This window comes from Oreochromis niloticus, linkage group LG9 (genome assembly GCF_001858045.2).
Source record: "Oreochromis niloticus isolate F11D_XX linkage group LG9, O_niloticus_UMD_NMBU, whole genome shotgun sequence".
Classification (NCBI taxonomy): Eukaryota; Metazoa; Chordata; class Actinopteri; order Cichliformes; family Cichlidae; genus Oreochromis; species Oreochromis niloticus.
Genome location: NC_031974.2, coordinates 4721894 through 4739282, shown reverse-complemented (window position 1 = coordinate 4739282; position 17389 = coordinate 4721894). Strand labels below are relative to the sequence as shown.

Below are 17389 nucleotides of genomic sequence, written 5' to 3'. Positions count from 1 at the left end.
GTTTAAAGCAAGCTGGGTTTAATCTAAATTAACAAAAATATATTAATTTGTTTGTTTGTTTTAGATAAATGTAAATAACAGAGGAAATAAGATAAAATTTGGTAAATTAAACGGAACACACACACATTTGGTCTCTACAACGGTTTATAGGTGTAAACAGCTTTTGTCACTAGACCATCTTAAATAGCCCACACTGGGGTTGCACTCATTATAAGGTAGTTATATATATAATGATCCTGTGTTTTTGGAAGCATGAAGCTTAGAAACGGTTTGAAAGGTAAGTTTTCCTCACTTCACCATTCACGTGACCCACCTCAAGTTTAAACGTATTTTTCTGTGTGTTAAACTGAATGTTTTCATCATGCGGGAGTTGTTTAATGTCTGATTTGTCCCCAAAGAAAAGTTCCCACCTTGTCCAGGCAGCTGACTTTCTCCGTCGGGTACACGATCTTGCCACAGCGGGCACACGGGGGGTTCATCTCCAGACCTCCGCTGCGCTCTCTTCCAAAGCTTAAATTCCGCTTGTTTACGCCGGGATGAAATGTTGTAAAATGAAGATCCGAAGCTCCAAAAAGGCCAAAGTTCTGTCTGCGAGGCTGTAAACTCAGTGAAGAAGCTGAAAAGCTGAACGACAGAGAGCGGCTCTGCTCTTCCTCTCACAGGCGCACCGTCCGGTGTGAAGGCTGGATGCTGAGCTGGGACCGATCACTCCATCTCAGAGCGCAAGCCAGCGGCAGTCAGAGCGCGCACAGGAAGCGGGTATGCAAACCTTTCAAAGTCAAAGACACCGTTATAAAAGTGAAGCCAGGGCGGAAGTGCCTAAATTTATATTCAGTTTTTATATATTGCACTAAAATTCATCATTTATTTATTTATTAGTCAACAAAGTAGAAACAGAGCTGAAAATGTCTTCTGTGGAATTACAGGGATTATTTTACATAACCATCATCTTATCATTGCATTAATTATCATTTCATCGAAGTGTTTATTGAAGTTGCTGGCATTATGTTATAATTTATATTATAGGGGTTATCATAATCAAATATTAACATGTTTATTACAGGTGCAGTTATAACTACTTTAAAATGATTGAGTTAAATATATATATATCATAACTCATATGCTGAGTATATTGGTATAGTAAAATAGTAGCTGAGCAAAGGCCTGAATGTATTCAGCTTCTTGTTGCATTTGAGTTTGCCTAGTTACAGGTGACGGAAGGATGTCCAGCCCATGGTGACCTCAAAGGCCTTAGATCATCACCATATTCTTAAGAGTATGCCACAAGGAGGAACCTCTATGTTGCAGTTAATTCTTAAAATACATGAATGTTCTGTACATGCAAATTATGTGCTTGTAAACGCAAGAAGGGGCGTTACAATACCCTGATGTTATAAAAGCAATCTAGAGTGTATTTTGGGTAGAGATGTACAACTGTTTTGCAGTTTACACCTCTCCACGCTGCGTGCATTCATTAAAATCAATTGTTTGATTGACCTCTTCTGGACCATCATTGTTTTACTCTCATCCTCAATTTCGGACCCGTAACACTTCCTAAATGCAGCAAAATAATAAATAAATAAGCAAAATAAAGATAACATGACACTGAGTGGTTCAGTACAGCAGTCCCATCCATCCATCCATCTTCTTCCGATTATCCGGGGAAGGATCGCGGGGGCAGCAGCCCAAGTTGAGCCCCACCCGGACGGCCGAATTTCTCAACCTATTTCTAACGGAGAGGCCTTTGCTTTTACACTCAGCTCTCTTTTCACCACCACGGACCGGTGCAGTGTCCACTGTGGCCGCTGCACCAATCCGTCTGTCGATCTCCCGCTCCATTCTCCCATCACTCGTGAACAAGACCCTGAGATACTTGAACTCCTCCACTTGGGGCAGGCACTCATCCCCGACCCGGAGTGGGCAATCCACCCTTTTCCGGCTGAGGACCATGGCCTCAGATTTGGAGGTGCTGATTCTCATTCCCACCGCTTCGAACTCGGCGGCGAACCGTTCCAAGGCGAGCTGGAGGCCTTCACCCGATGAAGCCAACAGAACCACATTATCTGCAAAAAACAGAGATGAGATCCTGAGACCACCCAAGTGAAAGCCTTCTGCCACTTGGCTCTGCCTAGAAATTCTGTCCATAAAAACTATGACCAGAATCGGTGACAAAGGGCAGCCCTGGCGGAGCCCATCACCTACTAGGAACGAGCACTTACTGCCAGCTATGCGGACCAAGCTCTTGCAAAGGTTGTACGTGGATTGAATGGCCCTTAGCAATGGGCCAGACACCCCATATTCCCGCAGCACCTCCCACAGGACACGGTCACATGCTTTCTCCAAGTCCACACAACACAGGAGGAACAATGCGGCTTTCGTCCTGGTCGTGGAACACTGGACCAGCCCTTTATCCTCTTCAGAATTAAGACAACCAGACTGGTTGGGAAAAACTCCCATTGTTCTCCTGTATCCGAGGTTCGACTATGGGATGGACTCTCCTTTCCAGCACCCTGGCATAGACTTTCCCAGGGAGGCTGAGGAGTCTGATTTCCCCTATAGTTGGAACACACCTGCCAACTCCCATCTTAAAAATGAGGACCACCACCCCGGTGTGCCAGTACAACAATCTGATGATTATTAAAGCCCATGTTGAGTGTTGTGAGCGCAAAGTTGAATAAACCGTGTGATGCATCAAACTGCATGTGTTTTGAAGGACTTCCTGTAGGCTGTTTGTCCTTGTGGAGCTGAAGCTGAATCAGTCTGTTGCACTCTCAGACATCCTGGATTTAACTTATTCAGATTTATGTAATATAAGCTATTCTATAGTGTGCTAACCAGTCAAATGATATACTGAGAGAGTGTGCTTTCACTTTAGGTTACTGTCCAAGTTTCATGTTAAACATTGCTTACCTTATCATGTCTCAATAAAATGAGCTAAAACGATACAAACTGCTCATCTGGAAACAATCAGAAGCTTATTTTTAAACCTTTCCTTCTGCATTTGGTGCCAACCTGTAAATACTGAGATCAAATGTTAGTTTGGTTTACTCACATTACAGCATTAACGTGGACACCAGAGTGCAGCCGTAGAATAATTTAGTATTATATTTCACACATACAGACACTAACTTAGGGTGAAATTTAGCTTTCTAAAGATGTGAGCACAGATTCTGTGATTGTGCTGCTTTTGGTTTCCTTTGTGCAGGATATCAAACCGTGGCTTCTTCAGGTTTCACCTGCAGTGAGTTTAAGAGCACTCTTATTGAGCAAATGCCTCCCCCTGCTGGCTGATGAAGGTACAAACAGTTTAAGGGAAATGATCTTGTAAGACACTTAAATTAGTAAATTAATTTGATATGTTATTAAAGGCCGTCTTAAAGCAAAACATTGTTTCACTTTACTTTAAACAAGTTAAATAACCATGGGGACAAGTTATTATATTTAATAAAGCAAACTAGAAACTGAAAATCTAAAAATAAAAGTGAGAATAAATAATGCTGAAAAACACCCTAAAGAGCAGACTAAAAGCTAACTCACAATATTACATCATTTCAAAACAAAGCAGGAATTTAAAGGTAAATGTCTTTAGCTGTTTGGTTTCTGACAGATTTGTAGAAACAGGTTCAAACACAGATTAAAGACACTGTAGTGTTTGTTTCCCTTTATTTAAACTCAGACTAGGATGTTGAAATCACTGTCATCACTCAGCTGTCTTTACAAAAAGTGCGTTTGTGGATTTTTAAATCAGAAACATACAGAGAACTTTGTGCTTCCTTCCATAAATAACATGTGAGATCTGCCGTAAAGAACAATTTATAAACATTTTTAATTTTATAGAACTTTGATTGTTTGAAACAAATCAAAATTGAATTTAATTAATTAATTCAACTTTTTTTCAAATAATTATATTCACCTGTCGGATGTGGTTCACACAGTCACAACAACTTAACAGAAGAACTCGAATGTCTGTGACAAAGTGCAAAAGTGCAGAATAAAAATAAATGCAGCTGCAAAATTTGATGAAAAGTTTAAATTATATGGTTTCAGAATAACATTTAAAAATGTCTTTCTTCACTCACTTCAGTTGTCAAAGAAAGATAAAAATGACTTTGGCATCATTAAAGAAACACATTTTGATCCATAAAATATCCATTCAGTTTAACCTGAGGTGCTCACAGAGGATGTGATCATTCTCACGGAGAAAGTTAATCAACTCTGAACTGGCAGCTTCACCTTTACTCCTCACAGTATCAATAACAAAACGTGCTTTTTCCCCTTTTGTTTTTCATCGCATCTGCTGCCTCCCTCTCTGCATCAGTTATCACCGTTTTCTCCAGCAGTTTGTCGATCAGGCTGCTGAGAACAGGTCCTGATATCCCTTCAATGAAGCAGCTTCGTATGTTTGCCAGCCTCTGAGAAGGAGGACGATTCAAAGTTCCCACTGTAGGGGAGAAAAGACAGACATCTCTTTCCCAAACACAGGTGGAGCTGCTCTTATCTTTCAGACTCAGGTTAACATCTGTGAGGATTCTTCTTAAAATCACCTGGAATGACGTAAAGTAGCTGTCGTGGTACTCATCATCAAAATCAGCTTCTTTTGGTTGAACTTTAATCAGATCATCCTCAGGAACAGCAGACAGAGTGTAAACCTGCTTTGGATGCAGTTTGCAGTGAGGAGATGTGTCTACATACCTCTCATCTCCATTTAGTTTCCTGCTGGTTTTCTGTAAATCACGGATCACGATGTTCCTTGGAAGCAACAACACACTGAGGAAAGATCTGAGATCAGGATCAACAAGGGGTTTGTAGAAGAGCAGAATCAAAGCTTGGACTGGGTCAGGTGGAGAGTCTTCATCCTGAGGTGAGGGTTAATAAACTCGATGCACTCGTCATTCACATGAGCGACCTGCAAGAACTGACCTCCACCTGTGGAGATGACCTCAGTGTGGGAGATGAAGCTGACACACAGACTGCTGCTGACATTTGATGTCAAACAGGGGTCCTGCAGGCTTCTTGTGGTGTTGGGCCAGCAGCTTCCTGTTCCAAGGGACAGTCCTGTAAACCACGTCTCCTCCTCCCTGCATTAAAAACACCAGGCCGGTCACACTGCACTGGTACAGGCCTGGACAGGAGCACTGGAACAGGCAGGTTTCATCATCAAAATCATCATTAATAACAGGTGTAAAGACCTTTAACAGCATATCAGGTGAGCTGTTTACTTGTGTGAAGTTGTTTGTACAGGGTATTTTGCTCAGTGAGACCATGCTGTGAGAACAAGGCAAGAGGCAGGATGTCCTCCAGGACCCACTGAAATTACTGGAGAAGTGAAAGAGAGGATAAGCTGAGAGTGGAGCAGATTTTCATTAAAGTTTATTTAATCATCATCCAACACAGTTTCAGACTCCATATTAATGCGTTTCATGATTTCTTCATAGTCAGAACTGCTACCTGCTGCTGATTCGTCAACAAAAGGTGAACAAGTGTCATTAAGACCATCTCGTGTTGCCTGAAGAGGCTGACGGATATCTCGTCTTGACCCAAGGGTATCTTGTGTTGCCTGAAGGGCATGTTCTGTTGCCCGAAGGGCATCTTGTGCTGCCTGAAGGGCATCTTGTGTTGCCCGAAGGGCACCTTTTTTTGCCTGAAGGGCATCTTGTGTTGCCCGAAGAGAATCTTGTTTCGCCTGAAGGGCATCTTGTGTTGCCCGAAGGGCTTCTTGTTTTGCCTGAAGGACCTGAGAGGCATGTTGTTTTGCCTCAAGGGCCCGAAGTGCATCTTGCTTTGCATGAATGGCATTTTGTTTTGCATAAAGGGCATCTTGTTTTGCCTGAAGGGCATCTTGTTTTACCTGAAGGACCCGAAGGGCGTCTTGTTTTGCCCGAAGGTCATCTTGTGTTACCTGAAGGAGCCGAAGGTTATCTTGTGTTGCCTGAAGGACCCGAAGGTCATCTCGTTTTGCCCGAAAGGTATCTTGTGTTGCCCGAAGGGCGTCTTGCGTTGCCCGAAGGGCGTCTTGTGTTGCCCGAAGGGCGTCTTGTTTTACCTGAAGGGCATCTTGTGTTGTTTGAAGGGCCTGAAGGCCATCTTGTGTTGGTTGAAGGAACCGAACGGCATCTTGTCTTGGCTGAAAAGCCCTAACGGCATCTTGTGTTGGTCGAAGGGCCCGAACGGCATCTTGTGTTGGTCGAAGGAACCGAACGGCATCTTGTGTTGGTCGAAGGAACCGAATGGCATCTTGTGTTGGTCGAAGGAACCGAATGGCATCTTGTGTTGGCCGAGGGGGCTGAACAGTATATTGTGTTGGTCGAAAGAACTGTACAGCATCTTGTGTTGGTCGAAGGGCATCTTGTGCTGCCTGAACTGAAGTTAGTTCAGCTCTTGCTGTTCTATTCCGTGTTGGACTGTACATCTTGTTCTAGTGGCTGTTATGCACCCAGGTATGAACATCCAATGATATACAAGAGTTGAAAAACAAGCTTACTGAGAATTTAGGGATGAACTTCTAAAACACTGGTTTAGAGGCTGAGACATGGGTTTATTCTGGATCATTAGGTTACGATCTAACTTCTGCGTCTTCTTTTTGTCCCATGCTTTCACTTCCACTCGAAGTTTCACTTCTTGATTTTTTTTTGTTAAGCGGTATATCCAAATTCCTCCATCAAGGGAAATTGAGCTTGCCTTTGTTTTCAATGACCACTGAAAATGTTATGAACTATTCAAAACATTTTACAGCAACTTTGGCTGTTGGAGTTTTCCCCTGGTGGAAAACACAGAATAAAATTCATTAACTAATTAAAACTCTTATAAACACAGTGCCTCACAGTGTTTATTTTAATGCTACAATGTAGGGCTGTTTGATATAACGATATATATCGGATGACGATATAAAAACGTCTATCGTTTCATTTTACGCTATCGTTTGTTTCGTGGTGTCGCAAAATAAACTGTTTACAGCAATATTTTTTCATCATGTTGACGGTCACTGTAGTGGCTATATTAATTTCTTAAAGTTCTCTATTTCTCTCATATTTAATATAACCACACTACGGACGGACAAGCGCTTGTTTTTATGCCTGTTCGTTAGCAACAACGACGGTAAAACCACGGCGTGTCCGCTTGTTTATTTTCCACATAAACCTTTCACAATAAAGCTCAAGATCCTGTTGAGACTTTTCAAAATAAACTGAGTCACGTGAAAGATGCAGAGTATTTACGGATGAGAAGCAAAAAAGAGCCGTCAGGTGCTAAAAAATAAACCTTAGACTCAAACGTTAGAACAGGCTTTTCTCCGCAGCACGCTGTGTAATAAATACTCACAAAGAAAATGGCGGCCGTTACAACTTATGTCTAAAAATGTATCGTTTCATGCATCGATTAAAACACTGGACTCCAGGTACACGACGCCCAGCTGGAAACACTTCATGCAAGTCGAGCTGCCCGAGATTCACAGAATTTACAGAAAATGTTACATTTTTGTAATTTATATCGTTATATCGACGATAGATGTCTTAATATCGGGATATGAGATTTTGGTCATATCGCACAGCCCTACTACAATGGTAAATGATTTACTAACTGTGTAACCTTAAAAAAAAACCCAAAAACTTTCAATCAACAGTATAGACCAGGGGTGTCCAACTCCAGGCCTCGAGGGCCGGTGTCCTGCAGGTTTTAGATAACACCAGTCAGCACACTTGAATCAAATGATTAGGTCATTACCAGGCCTCTGGAGAACTTCAAGACATGTCGAGGAGCTAATTTAGCCATTTAAATCAGCTGTGCAAGGACATATCTAAAACCTGCAGGACACTGGCCCTCGAAGCCTGGAGTTCGACTCCTGTGGTATAGACAATATAAATATGACACAGCCCATAGAAAATACTACAAATACTCGACAGTTACAGGTGAAAATGTAAATGCCATGTGCCATCTTAGTACGGTTTAAACTCTGCAGGCCATGTATGCATTTTTCAAAGAAAAATATGCAGCTTTAGCTGGTTCTTGCATTTCCATGGCACAAGTCAGATGTCCGTTTGTATGCAGATTTTCTCTGGGGATGACCCGTTTATGTGCATGAGGAACAGTTTTACTTTGATTTGGTTTTTGTATTTGTATATTAGTTTCAGGCTTTTTTATTTAGCATAAAATATATATTATTGAATAAAGTAACATCATGTCATTTGTAGACGCATGTTTTGTCTAACAAATATGTCCCATAGCCAATGAAATGCATTTTATTTCTTATATTTACCTGTTGTGCTCCAGTGCAATTCCTTTCCAGCCCCCTGTTTGGAAAATCCCGGACCGCAGTAAAACTCGCTCCATCCATCACTTATCCCAGCTGAAGTCATTTTAAGGCAATAATAATACAAATTGATTATACAGAATGTTAAACACACTTTGATAAGTTATTAGAACTCCTTCTATTTTTACTCAGTTGTATTAAGCATTTGTATTCTAATTTTACCCTATTGTATATTTTATTCTATTTATTCTACTGTATATAGTATTTTTTATTTTATGCTATTCTGTACAGTTGTGTACAGTGTTTTATTCTTATTGTATTCTAATTTTTGCTATATAACTTTTGCACTGTTCACTTCCTGCTGTGACAAAACAAATTTCCCATGTGTGGGACTAATAAAAGGTTATCTTATCTTATATTTATGTTATTCATGCAAGGCAAGTTTATTTATATAGCACAATTCAACAACAAGGTGATTCAAAGTGCTTTACAGAGACTTTAAAAAACAAAAACAAATAAAAAGCATGATTTAAAATTGATTTAAAAAATCAGTAGTTAAAATATAAGTTTTGAAATTTAAGCTTAAAAGTGTGGATTTGGTGTTTTATTCAAATGCAGCTGAGAACAGGTGAGTCTTCAACCTGGATTTAAATAAACTGAGTGTTTCAGCTGATCTGAGGCTTTCTGGGAGTTTGTTCCAGATATAAGGAGCATAAAAGCTGAATGCAGCTTCCCCGTGTCTGGTTCTGACTCTGGGAACTGATAAAAAACCAGATCCAGATGACCTGAGGGATCTGGAAGGTTCATACTGGGTCACTGATGTATTTTGGTCCTAAACCATTCAGAGCTTTATAGACCAGCATCACCACCTCTGACGGACAGGCAGCCAGTGTAAAGACCTCAGAGCTGGACTGATGTGCTCCACTGTTTTGGTCTTAGTGACGACTCGAGCAGCAGAGTTCTGAATGAGCTGTAGTTGTCTGACTGATTTTTTAGGTAGACCTGTAAAGATGCTGTTACAGTAATCAAGCCTACTAAAGATGAATGCATGGACTAGTTTTTCCAGGTCCTGTTGAGACATCAGATCTTTTATCCTTGAAATATTCTTGAGGTGATAGTAAGCTGATTTTGTTATTGTCTTAATGTGTTTTTCTAAGTTTAGGTCTGCATCCATCACTACACCCAAATTTCTCGCCTGGTTGGTGGTTTTTAGATCTATAGAGTTCTCTGGTGACCTGTAATCGTTTTTCTTTGGCTCCAAAGACTATTACCTCAGTTTTGTTTTTGTTTAGCTGGAGAAAATTGTGGCACAACCAGTCATTAATTTCCTCAATGCATTTGAGGAATGCAACAACTGAACAAGAAGCAGAAACTAAAGACTACTGCGCATGAAACATGCTGTAAATAAAAGAATCAGACGATTTTAAACCGAAACTGAATGACTTACGAGGACATTATACTACTACTGTTCTATCGAAGTTTTAAACAAATATCCTCATATGTGGCTCTCATTTTTCTTAGAAACAAAAATTAGGTAAAATAAATAAATAAATAAATAAATCTGCTAATTCTTTGTTTTTACATTTATCGGGTCCCAATATGCCCGAATATCAAAGAGAAATGAAAAATGCATGCCATGGAAGAGTTCGGGTCGTAGGAGGTTAACGTTACTTCATAGTACACACGTTTGCTTTACATTTCCTCGCTTTCTGTCTGTCACGCCAGATCTGCTCATATGAATCAAGGCCTATGTTTCAAATAATCAGGTCTACAGGTAATCCGTGTAAACAAACCCCATCGAGACCCTTCAAAACTTTGATGCAAGTTAAAAGTGTAACGTTTATAGATAAATTTGCTAGAGATGCTGCTCTGGTGTTTCGTTACCTGCTGCTGGCGCTCCCATGTTAAATCCAATCTCGCATTTCCTCCTTCGACTCAAATAATTAAATAAATAAATTAAAAAGTGCCAGTTACTCTGTCGATGTTACTCAGATAAAGACGTACACGTTTGTAATCGTCTCCAGTTATTCAAAAACTCCGGTAATGAATAGCCCCGCCCACCTTTTTTTCAGGTGCGTCTTCTTTTTCTTCTTCTTCTTGATATTATTTATTGACGGTTTGCAAACAGCAAACTAGTGCTTTACCGCCACCAACTGGTGTGGAGTCTGGACTGAAATGTAAATATCAATCAATCAAATCCTCCCAAACAAATGCGTCTGCCTTAACGTCTGCTGGATCTCTATCAGGATGTCAGGTCTGCAGTCTGAGTGACTGTCTTATAAACTGGCCAATGATGAACATAGATCTCAGTGGGCTTGCCTCTTCAATCCACTGGAGAGCTAACAGTATTGAAACCATTTCTCCTGTTTACACTGATAAACCATCACTGATCCTTTTCCTCACTTTGATATTAAACTCAAAAGCCTGCACTGTGTGTGAGTTTACTTTATTCCAGATTCGATTTTTTTTAAAGTGGACCTAACACTTTATTTAAATATTATTCATTTCCTAATTTAGAAAGAAACTCCTGGCTTTAAAGGATGTGTTGATATTTTTCTTTGTTGTTTTTTCAGGTTGTTTATTAAACAAAGGATAAATTAGATTGTTGAATGAAGTAGTACCATAAGACATCTTACGTATTAACGTTTGCTGCCATGTGACCTGGAGAATATGAAACAAAGAAAAAAAATATGTCTGTTAAGTAATACACAATATATAGAGATTTACAGTAATATAAAACAAACGTTATTTATATTCTGTTTTAAAGAGATTTTATTCATTTTCCTAAAACCACGTAGAACTATCACAGCAGTTGGAGAAATCTTTGTGACGCTTGCCTGATGGGAATTACACCTACATGAAGAGAAATACTGCATCCGAAGTCTGTTTCCCAATCATAATAATTTGACTTCACTGAAATCATTTTGAATTTGTGCTGACCCAGCGTGAGATCTGAAACCTGCAGGACACCGGCCCTCGAGGCCTGGAGTTAGACACCCCTGTTGTGATACATCACACTGCATGTGGTTTGAAAGACTTCCTGTAGGCTGTCTGTCCTTGTGGAGATGAAGCTGAATCAGTCTGTTACATTCTCAGACATCCTGGGTTTAACTTATTCAGATTTATGTAATATAAGATACTCTATAGTGTGCTAATCAGTCAAATGATATACTGACAGAGAGTGCTTGCACTTTAGGTTACTGTCCAACTGTCATGAGAAATATTTCTTACATTATCATGTCTCAATAAAACAAGCTCAAAAGATACAAACTGCTCATCTGGAAACAATCATGACCTTATTTTTAAGATAAGATAAGATAAGATAAGATAAGATAAGATAACCTTTATTAGTCCCACACGTGGGAAATTTGTTTTGTCATAGCAGGAAGTGGACAGTGCAAAAGTTATGAAGCAAAAATTAGAATAAAATAAAAATAAGAACAAATACAGTACACAACTGTACAGAATAGAATAAAATAAAATACTATATACAGTAGAATAAAATAGAATAAAATATACAATAAGATAAAAATAGAATACAAATGCTATATACAATTAAACTTTTCCATCTGCATTTGTTGCGAACCTGTAAATTCTGAGATCAAATGTTAGTTTGGTTTACTCACATTACAGAATTAATGTGGACACCAGAGTGCAGCTGTACAATCATTTATTATTATATTTCACACATACAGACACTATCTTAGGGTGAAATTTAGCTGTCCTGTGTGAATCGGGTAAATGCAAAGATGTCAGCACAGATTCTGTGATTGTGCTGCTTTTGGTTTCCAGGATATCAAACCGTGGCTTCTTCATGTTTTACCTGCAGTGAGTTTAAGAGCCTTCTTATTGAGCAAATGCCTCCCCCTGCTGGCTGATGAAGGTACAAACAGTTTAAGGGAAATTATTTTCTAGGACGTTTCAAAGCAAATTAATGTACTTTAAGGTACAAAAGAGTACCTTAAATTAAATTAAATTAAATTAAATTGATACCTTATTAAAGGCTGTCTTAAAACTGAAAAACATTGTTTCACCTTACCATAAACAAGTTAAATAACCATGGGGACAAGTAATTATATTTAATAAATCAAACTAGAAACTGAAATCCAAAAATTAAAGTGAGAATAAATAATGCTGAAAAAATAGCCTAAAGAGTAGAGTAAATGGTAACTCACAGTACTGTATAGTTTGAAAACAATGCGGGAATTTAAAGGTAAATGTCTTTAGCTTGCGCCTTCAACACGTGTACATTCAAATTTTGGAACAGGCTCAACATTGCTGTTGTTTAATGGTTTTTAGCTGCTCTCAAAAGTCATTTTATGGCTTTAATATTTAAAGCTGATAAGGAGACTTACTGCATTCCAAATGCATGTCCAAAGGCTTTAGACATGACAGTATCAAACTACAGAGCATTGTTTTTACTAAAATTCAACATTTTCAGATGAAAATTAGGCTGCATTCATTTCTTTATTTCACTGTAACATCCCCCAGAAATGCCAGTTTTTAGGATGCTATTCTTGCAGATTCCATTTTTTATATTTATACTATTGGAGTGAGTGTATCTAATACACACGTTGCCACTGTGTTTTGTACAATCAGCTTTTCAAATAGCACATAGAGGGCACAGAAAGCTCTGCTTTTACTTTAGTAGTCTGTTTTATTTTGTCTCGTGCGTGTCAATTTTTCAAAGAAGATCTGCATCAGTTTGATTTTGTTGCCACAAACTGTGTGTGAAGTTCACAACAGAGGTAAAGAGATTTAAATACACCAGTTTAAAGAAGCAGGGGTTGGACCAGCCGCACAGGAGAGGTGAAGAAGAGAGTGTCAGGGGAGCATTTTAAAAGAAGGTTAATGTCAGATTTAGATGATAAAGGATTTGTCCTTAGCCACCTTTGTCCCCAAAGCCACTCTGCTTTTTACTCCCGCCGATGAGACCATTTCCCACACCCAGAAACATAAACTACACACTTCTTCTACTACCGACACTTTATTGACTTATAGTCACAGTTATTTATTCACCTTTCAGTCACTTTATTTTAAAACTGTGAAATTTTAAAAGTGTTTATACTGTATATTTATTATTTCACTCTCATTGCCTGGTCTTATTGTCCTTATCTTCAACGTTATGCTGCTCTGTTGTTTGTTAATTGCCCCTTGGAGATAATTAAAGTCTTCTGATTCTGATTTTGTTGACAAGATTAAATAACATCCATCAGAGTTCAGCAGCATTTCAGTTTGATTAAATTAAAGTTTTAAACTATACAGGGTTTAATTTCTCATCTGACATAGTGATTATATTGAACATGTCAGTGATTGAAGCAAGAATACAAGCAAAAAGTGTTACAAACTTGAAGAAACACAGAAAAGATCATCAGACATTAATTTAATCAGTTTCCAGCATTCATTCATATTGAAATGTTGAAATCTTTCCTGCTAGACCTAAGAGCAGCATCGATACCGTTGACCATATTTTATTAAATTCAAATTCAAATTCAGATTTTATTTGTCACATACACAGTCATACACAGTACGATATGCAGTGAAATGCCTTATACAACTGCTCGTGACCTAAAGAAAAGAAAGAAAAGGCTATGAATGAAATAGGAAATAAATATGAAAATTAAAAGGGGTGAATTTAACTAGGAAGGAATAAAATAGAATATATATGAATTAGAGTTGAAAATAAAATAACTGTACACCACAAATTAGAATGAAGGGTAAAATTAACTGGGAAAGAGTAAGATAAAATATATATGAATTAAAGTTGAAAATAAAGCAACTGTACAACAAAATGAACAGTATGGAAATAATAAGAATGTATGAGGAAATATAATATAAATATATATACAATATACAATAGCAGCAGCTGTACAAATATTAAATGGAAATGAAGAAATATAAGAAATATAATGTCCAGTGTTGTGCAAACCACAACCTTGTGCAGTGCAAATATGCTTAAAGTGATTGAGTGTAAGCAAAGTCCAGACTGTCCAGTGTGTGTGTAGGAATCATATGTGTGGGTCCGTTTCTATGTGGTGGTGTGATTGTGATTGAGAGACCGTATCGCCTGCGGGAAGAAGCTCCTCCTCAGTCTCTCTGTGTTGGTCTTCAGGGAGCGGAATCGCTTTCCTGACCTCAACAGAGAGAACAGTCCGTTGTTGGGATGGCTGAGGTCCTTCACGATCTTCCTGGCCTTGGTCCAGCACCACCTGCTGTAGATTGAGTGCAAGTCAGGGAGCTCAGAGCAGATGGTGCGCTCAGCTGATCGCACAACCCTCTGTAGAGCTCGTCTGTCCTGCATGGTGCTGTTCCCGAACCAGGTTAAGATGTTTCGGGAACAGCACCATGCTGGACAGACGAGCTCTACAGAGCTCTACAGCTGTTATTAAATGATTTATTATATATTTATTTATTTATTAAAATAAAAAAGTCCTTTTCACACACTGAGGTTAATTATGAAGCTCCACAGGGTTTCATGCTGGGACCATTTTTGTTTATATTATCCATGCTTCAGAAGGCATATCATACATTTTCACATACTTTTATTGCTCATTATTATGTGCTTCTAAATTCAGATAAAATTGAGGTCATCGTACCGGATGTAAAATTCTTAGTAACACTGTGTCTAACAAGATCCTTACTCTGGATGGCATTGCCTTGAGCCATCAGTTGTAGGTATTTGGTGCATTATAAATAAAATGGAGGCACACAATCCCATCACACAACATCAACATTTATTTATATACAAAAAGAAAAAAATGCTTTTTTAACATACAAAAATTGTTACTTAACAATTCATCACCATACAGGACCAAAAACCAATTACGTGGGTACATAGGGTAACCCATAGTGATTCAAGTGATTTCTCAGGGCCTTGGATGGGAGGCCATGCCCAGTCTGTCATCAATGTTTGGAGAGTCGCCGAAATATAAAAAAAAATCTTCAAAGTAAATTAATGTAATTTAAGGTACAATAAATACATCTTAAATTAAATAAAAAAAAAATCACTTTACTGTAAACAAGTTAAATAACCATGGATACAAGTTATTATATTTAAGAAAGCAAACTAGAAACTGAAAATCTAAAAATAAAAGTGAGAATAAAAAAACAATACTAAAAAATAGCCTAAAGAGCAGACTAAAACCCAATTCACAATATTGCAATATAGTTTCAAAACAAAGCAGGAATTTAAAGGTAAATGTGTTTAGCTGCTTCTTTTTGTCAGATTTGTTGAAACAGATTCACTTTATTTAAACTCAGACTGAGATGTTGATATCACTGTCATCATGTCAGTATTCAGCTGTCTTTACAAAAAGGTGCATTTGTGGATTTTTAATCAGAAACGTACAGAGAACTGCAGTAAAACACAATTAATAAACATTTTTAATTTTACAGAACTTGTTTGAATCAAATCAAGTTTGATTTAATGCAAATTTATTCAAAGAATTATATTCACTTGTCAGATTTGGTTCACACAGTCACAACAACTTAACAGAAGAAGTCTAACTTCTGTGACAAAGTGCAAAGTTTCAAAGCAAAAAGTCACTGAAATGACCAGTTTTACTGTGTGAAGCCTAAAATATTGGTCATGCTATTGTTAGTTATATCATGTTACTGTAAGGTAAAATAACATAAGGAAGCGTACAAAAGCATCAGGCAATTTTAAAACAACACTCATTCTAAAAAAAAATGCTGAATAAAAAAATAAATGCAGCTGCAATATTTGATGATGTGTTTAAATTATATGGTTTCAGAGTAACATTACTTCACTCACTTCAGTTGCCAAAGAAAGATAAAAATGATAAAAATGAAGATGTTATTAAAGAAACACATACAGACTAAGTGGAAACGATAAAATATACTAACTTCTCCCTTTACATTGTGCTTGTATAGGAAAGGTGCTAATGCAATACGTAACAGCTGTGATAACTACATAGATACTTGACTAGATTTATTTCACACTTGTCTGTCTTTACAAAGATTTGAGGATGAAGGTCCTTAAAACCACGCACTCTAAATTTGCCCTTATAGGAGAGAGAATTTAAACAGTAGAGACTAGATACACCTGTGTCTGTCAGCTTTTGGTCTCTTTACTTCTTTAATATCGCCAAACCAGCATTTATGTGTTTCAGCTGCCATAGTTACAACTGTAACTTTAAAAATCAACACTAAAGTGCAACATAAAGAGGCTGTTAAGATTATGACGGATGATGCGTTATTTAGGAGCCATAAATAGTCATATTTGCTTGCCTAGAAAAGATGAAAAACTAATTATTTTATATATCTTTTCTTATATGAATTAATTTACAAGTGACAGGGTTAAACTCTTATATTGGTCACATAATGTGCATTATTTTTTATTTACTTGTCCTATTCATGTTATTATATTCTTAGAAAAAAAAAACTAAAAAAATAGAAGCATCTCAGAAAGGCATGTTCAAAATTGTAATTGAAGTAATAATCACACATTTCTTTTTAAAATCAATGTTTATGCTCAGTACTGTGTGTTCACACTGGTCAAAGTGTTATAGAGTCCTAAAACTTGCACAGCTGTGAGTAACTTGTAAACTGGACCCTAATAGACAATAATTATGGACATAATGTTGTAATACTCTAGTGCTGTGCAGTGTTATTATTTTGGACGTGAACCACTCTTGTATTTGTTGAAAAAAGTTTAATAAAAGTTTTTAAAAAAAACTTGCACCGCTACACTACCAGTCAAAAGTTCTCACCTTCTGATTTAATGTCTTTATTTTCATGACTATTTACATTGTAGACTCACACTGAAAGCATCAAAAATATGAATGAGCACATATGGAATTACGTAGTAAACAATAAAGAGTGAAATAACAACACACTTTATGTTTTAGATTCTTCGAAGTAGCCACTCTTTGCCTTGATTACTGCTTTACACACTTGGCGTTCTCTCAATGAGCTTCATGAGGTCGTCACCTGAAATGCTTTTCAAACAGTCTTGAAGGAGATGTAACGTGTTACTGTAATCCAATTACTTTTTCCAAGTAACGAGTAATGTAAGAGATTACTAATGCAAAAAAGTAATTAGATTACTGTTACTGTCCCATAAGCACGTTGTGTTACTGCGTTACTAAGCTGTCATGATTTTGCTTGTGAGAGTGACTCATG

At 37.8% G+C, this 17389-nt stretch overlaps 1 protein-coding gene and 1 long non-coding RNA gene across 8 annotated transcripts; both read right to left on the bottom strand.

Annotated features, from left to right (window-relative positions):
- Positions 1-3646: 3646 nt before the first annotated feature.
- LOC112847934 (uncharacterized) lies at positions 3647-6470 on the bottom strand. 7 transcript variants are annotated; one of them, XR_003221777.1, is made up of 3 exons: positions 6044-6470; positions 4693-5078; positions 3647-4441 (listed from the first exon to the last, which is right to left on the bottom strand). XR_003221777.1 is itself a non-coding variant. In XM_025910564.1 (3 exons), exons 1-3 carry the CDS (start codon positions 6343-6345, stop codon positions 4941-4943), a joined length of 567 nt encoding a protein of 188 aa, XP_025766349.1. In that variant the 5' UTR covers positions 6346-6470; the 3' UTR covers positions 3647-4940. The 7 variants fall into 7 exon arrangements, 6 of the variants coding, with proteins under 6 accessions (XP_025766349.1, XP_025766346.1, XP_025766348.1 ...); XM_025910564.1 differs by adding an exon at positions 5190-5316 and having other exon boundaries at positions 3647-5078; XM_025910561.1 differs by having other exon boundaries at positions 3647-5848; positions 6044-6078; positions 6109-6470.
- Positions 6471-6627: 157 nt separating this feature from the next.
- On the bottom strand, positions 6628-10301 carry LOC106096755 (uncharacterized). Its single transcript, XR_001223121.3, has 3 exons — positions 10130-10301; positions 8252-8341; positions 6628-6757 (listed from the first exon to the last, which is right to left on the bottom strand). It is a non-coding gene; the product is annotated as an uncharacterized LOC106096755 (long non-coding RNA).
- Positions 10302-17389: the final 7088 nt, after the last annotated feature.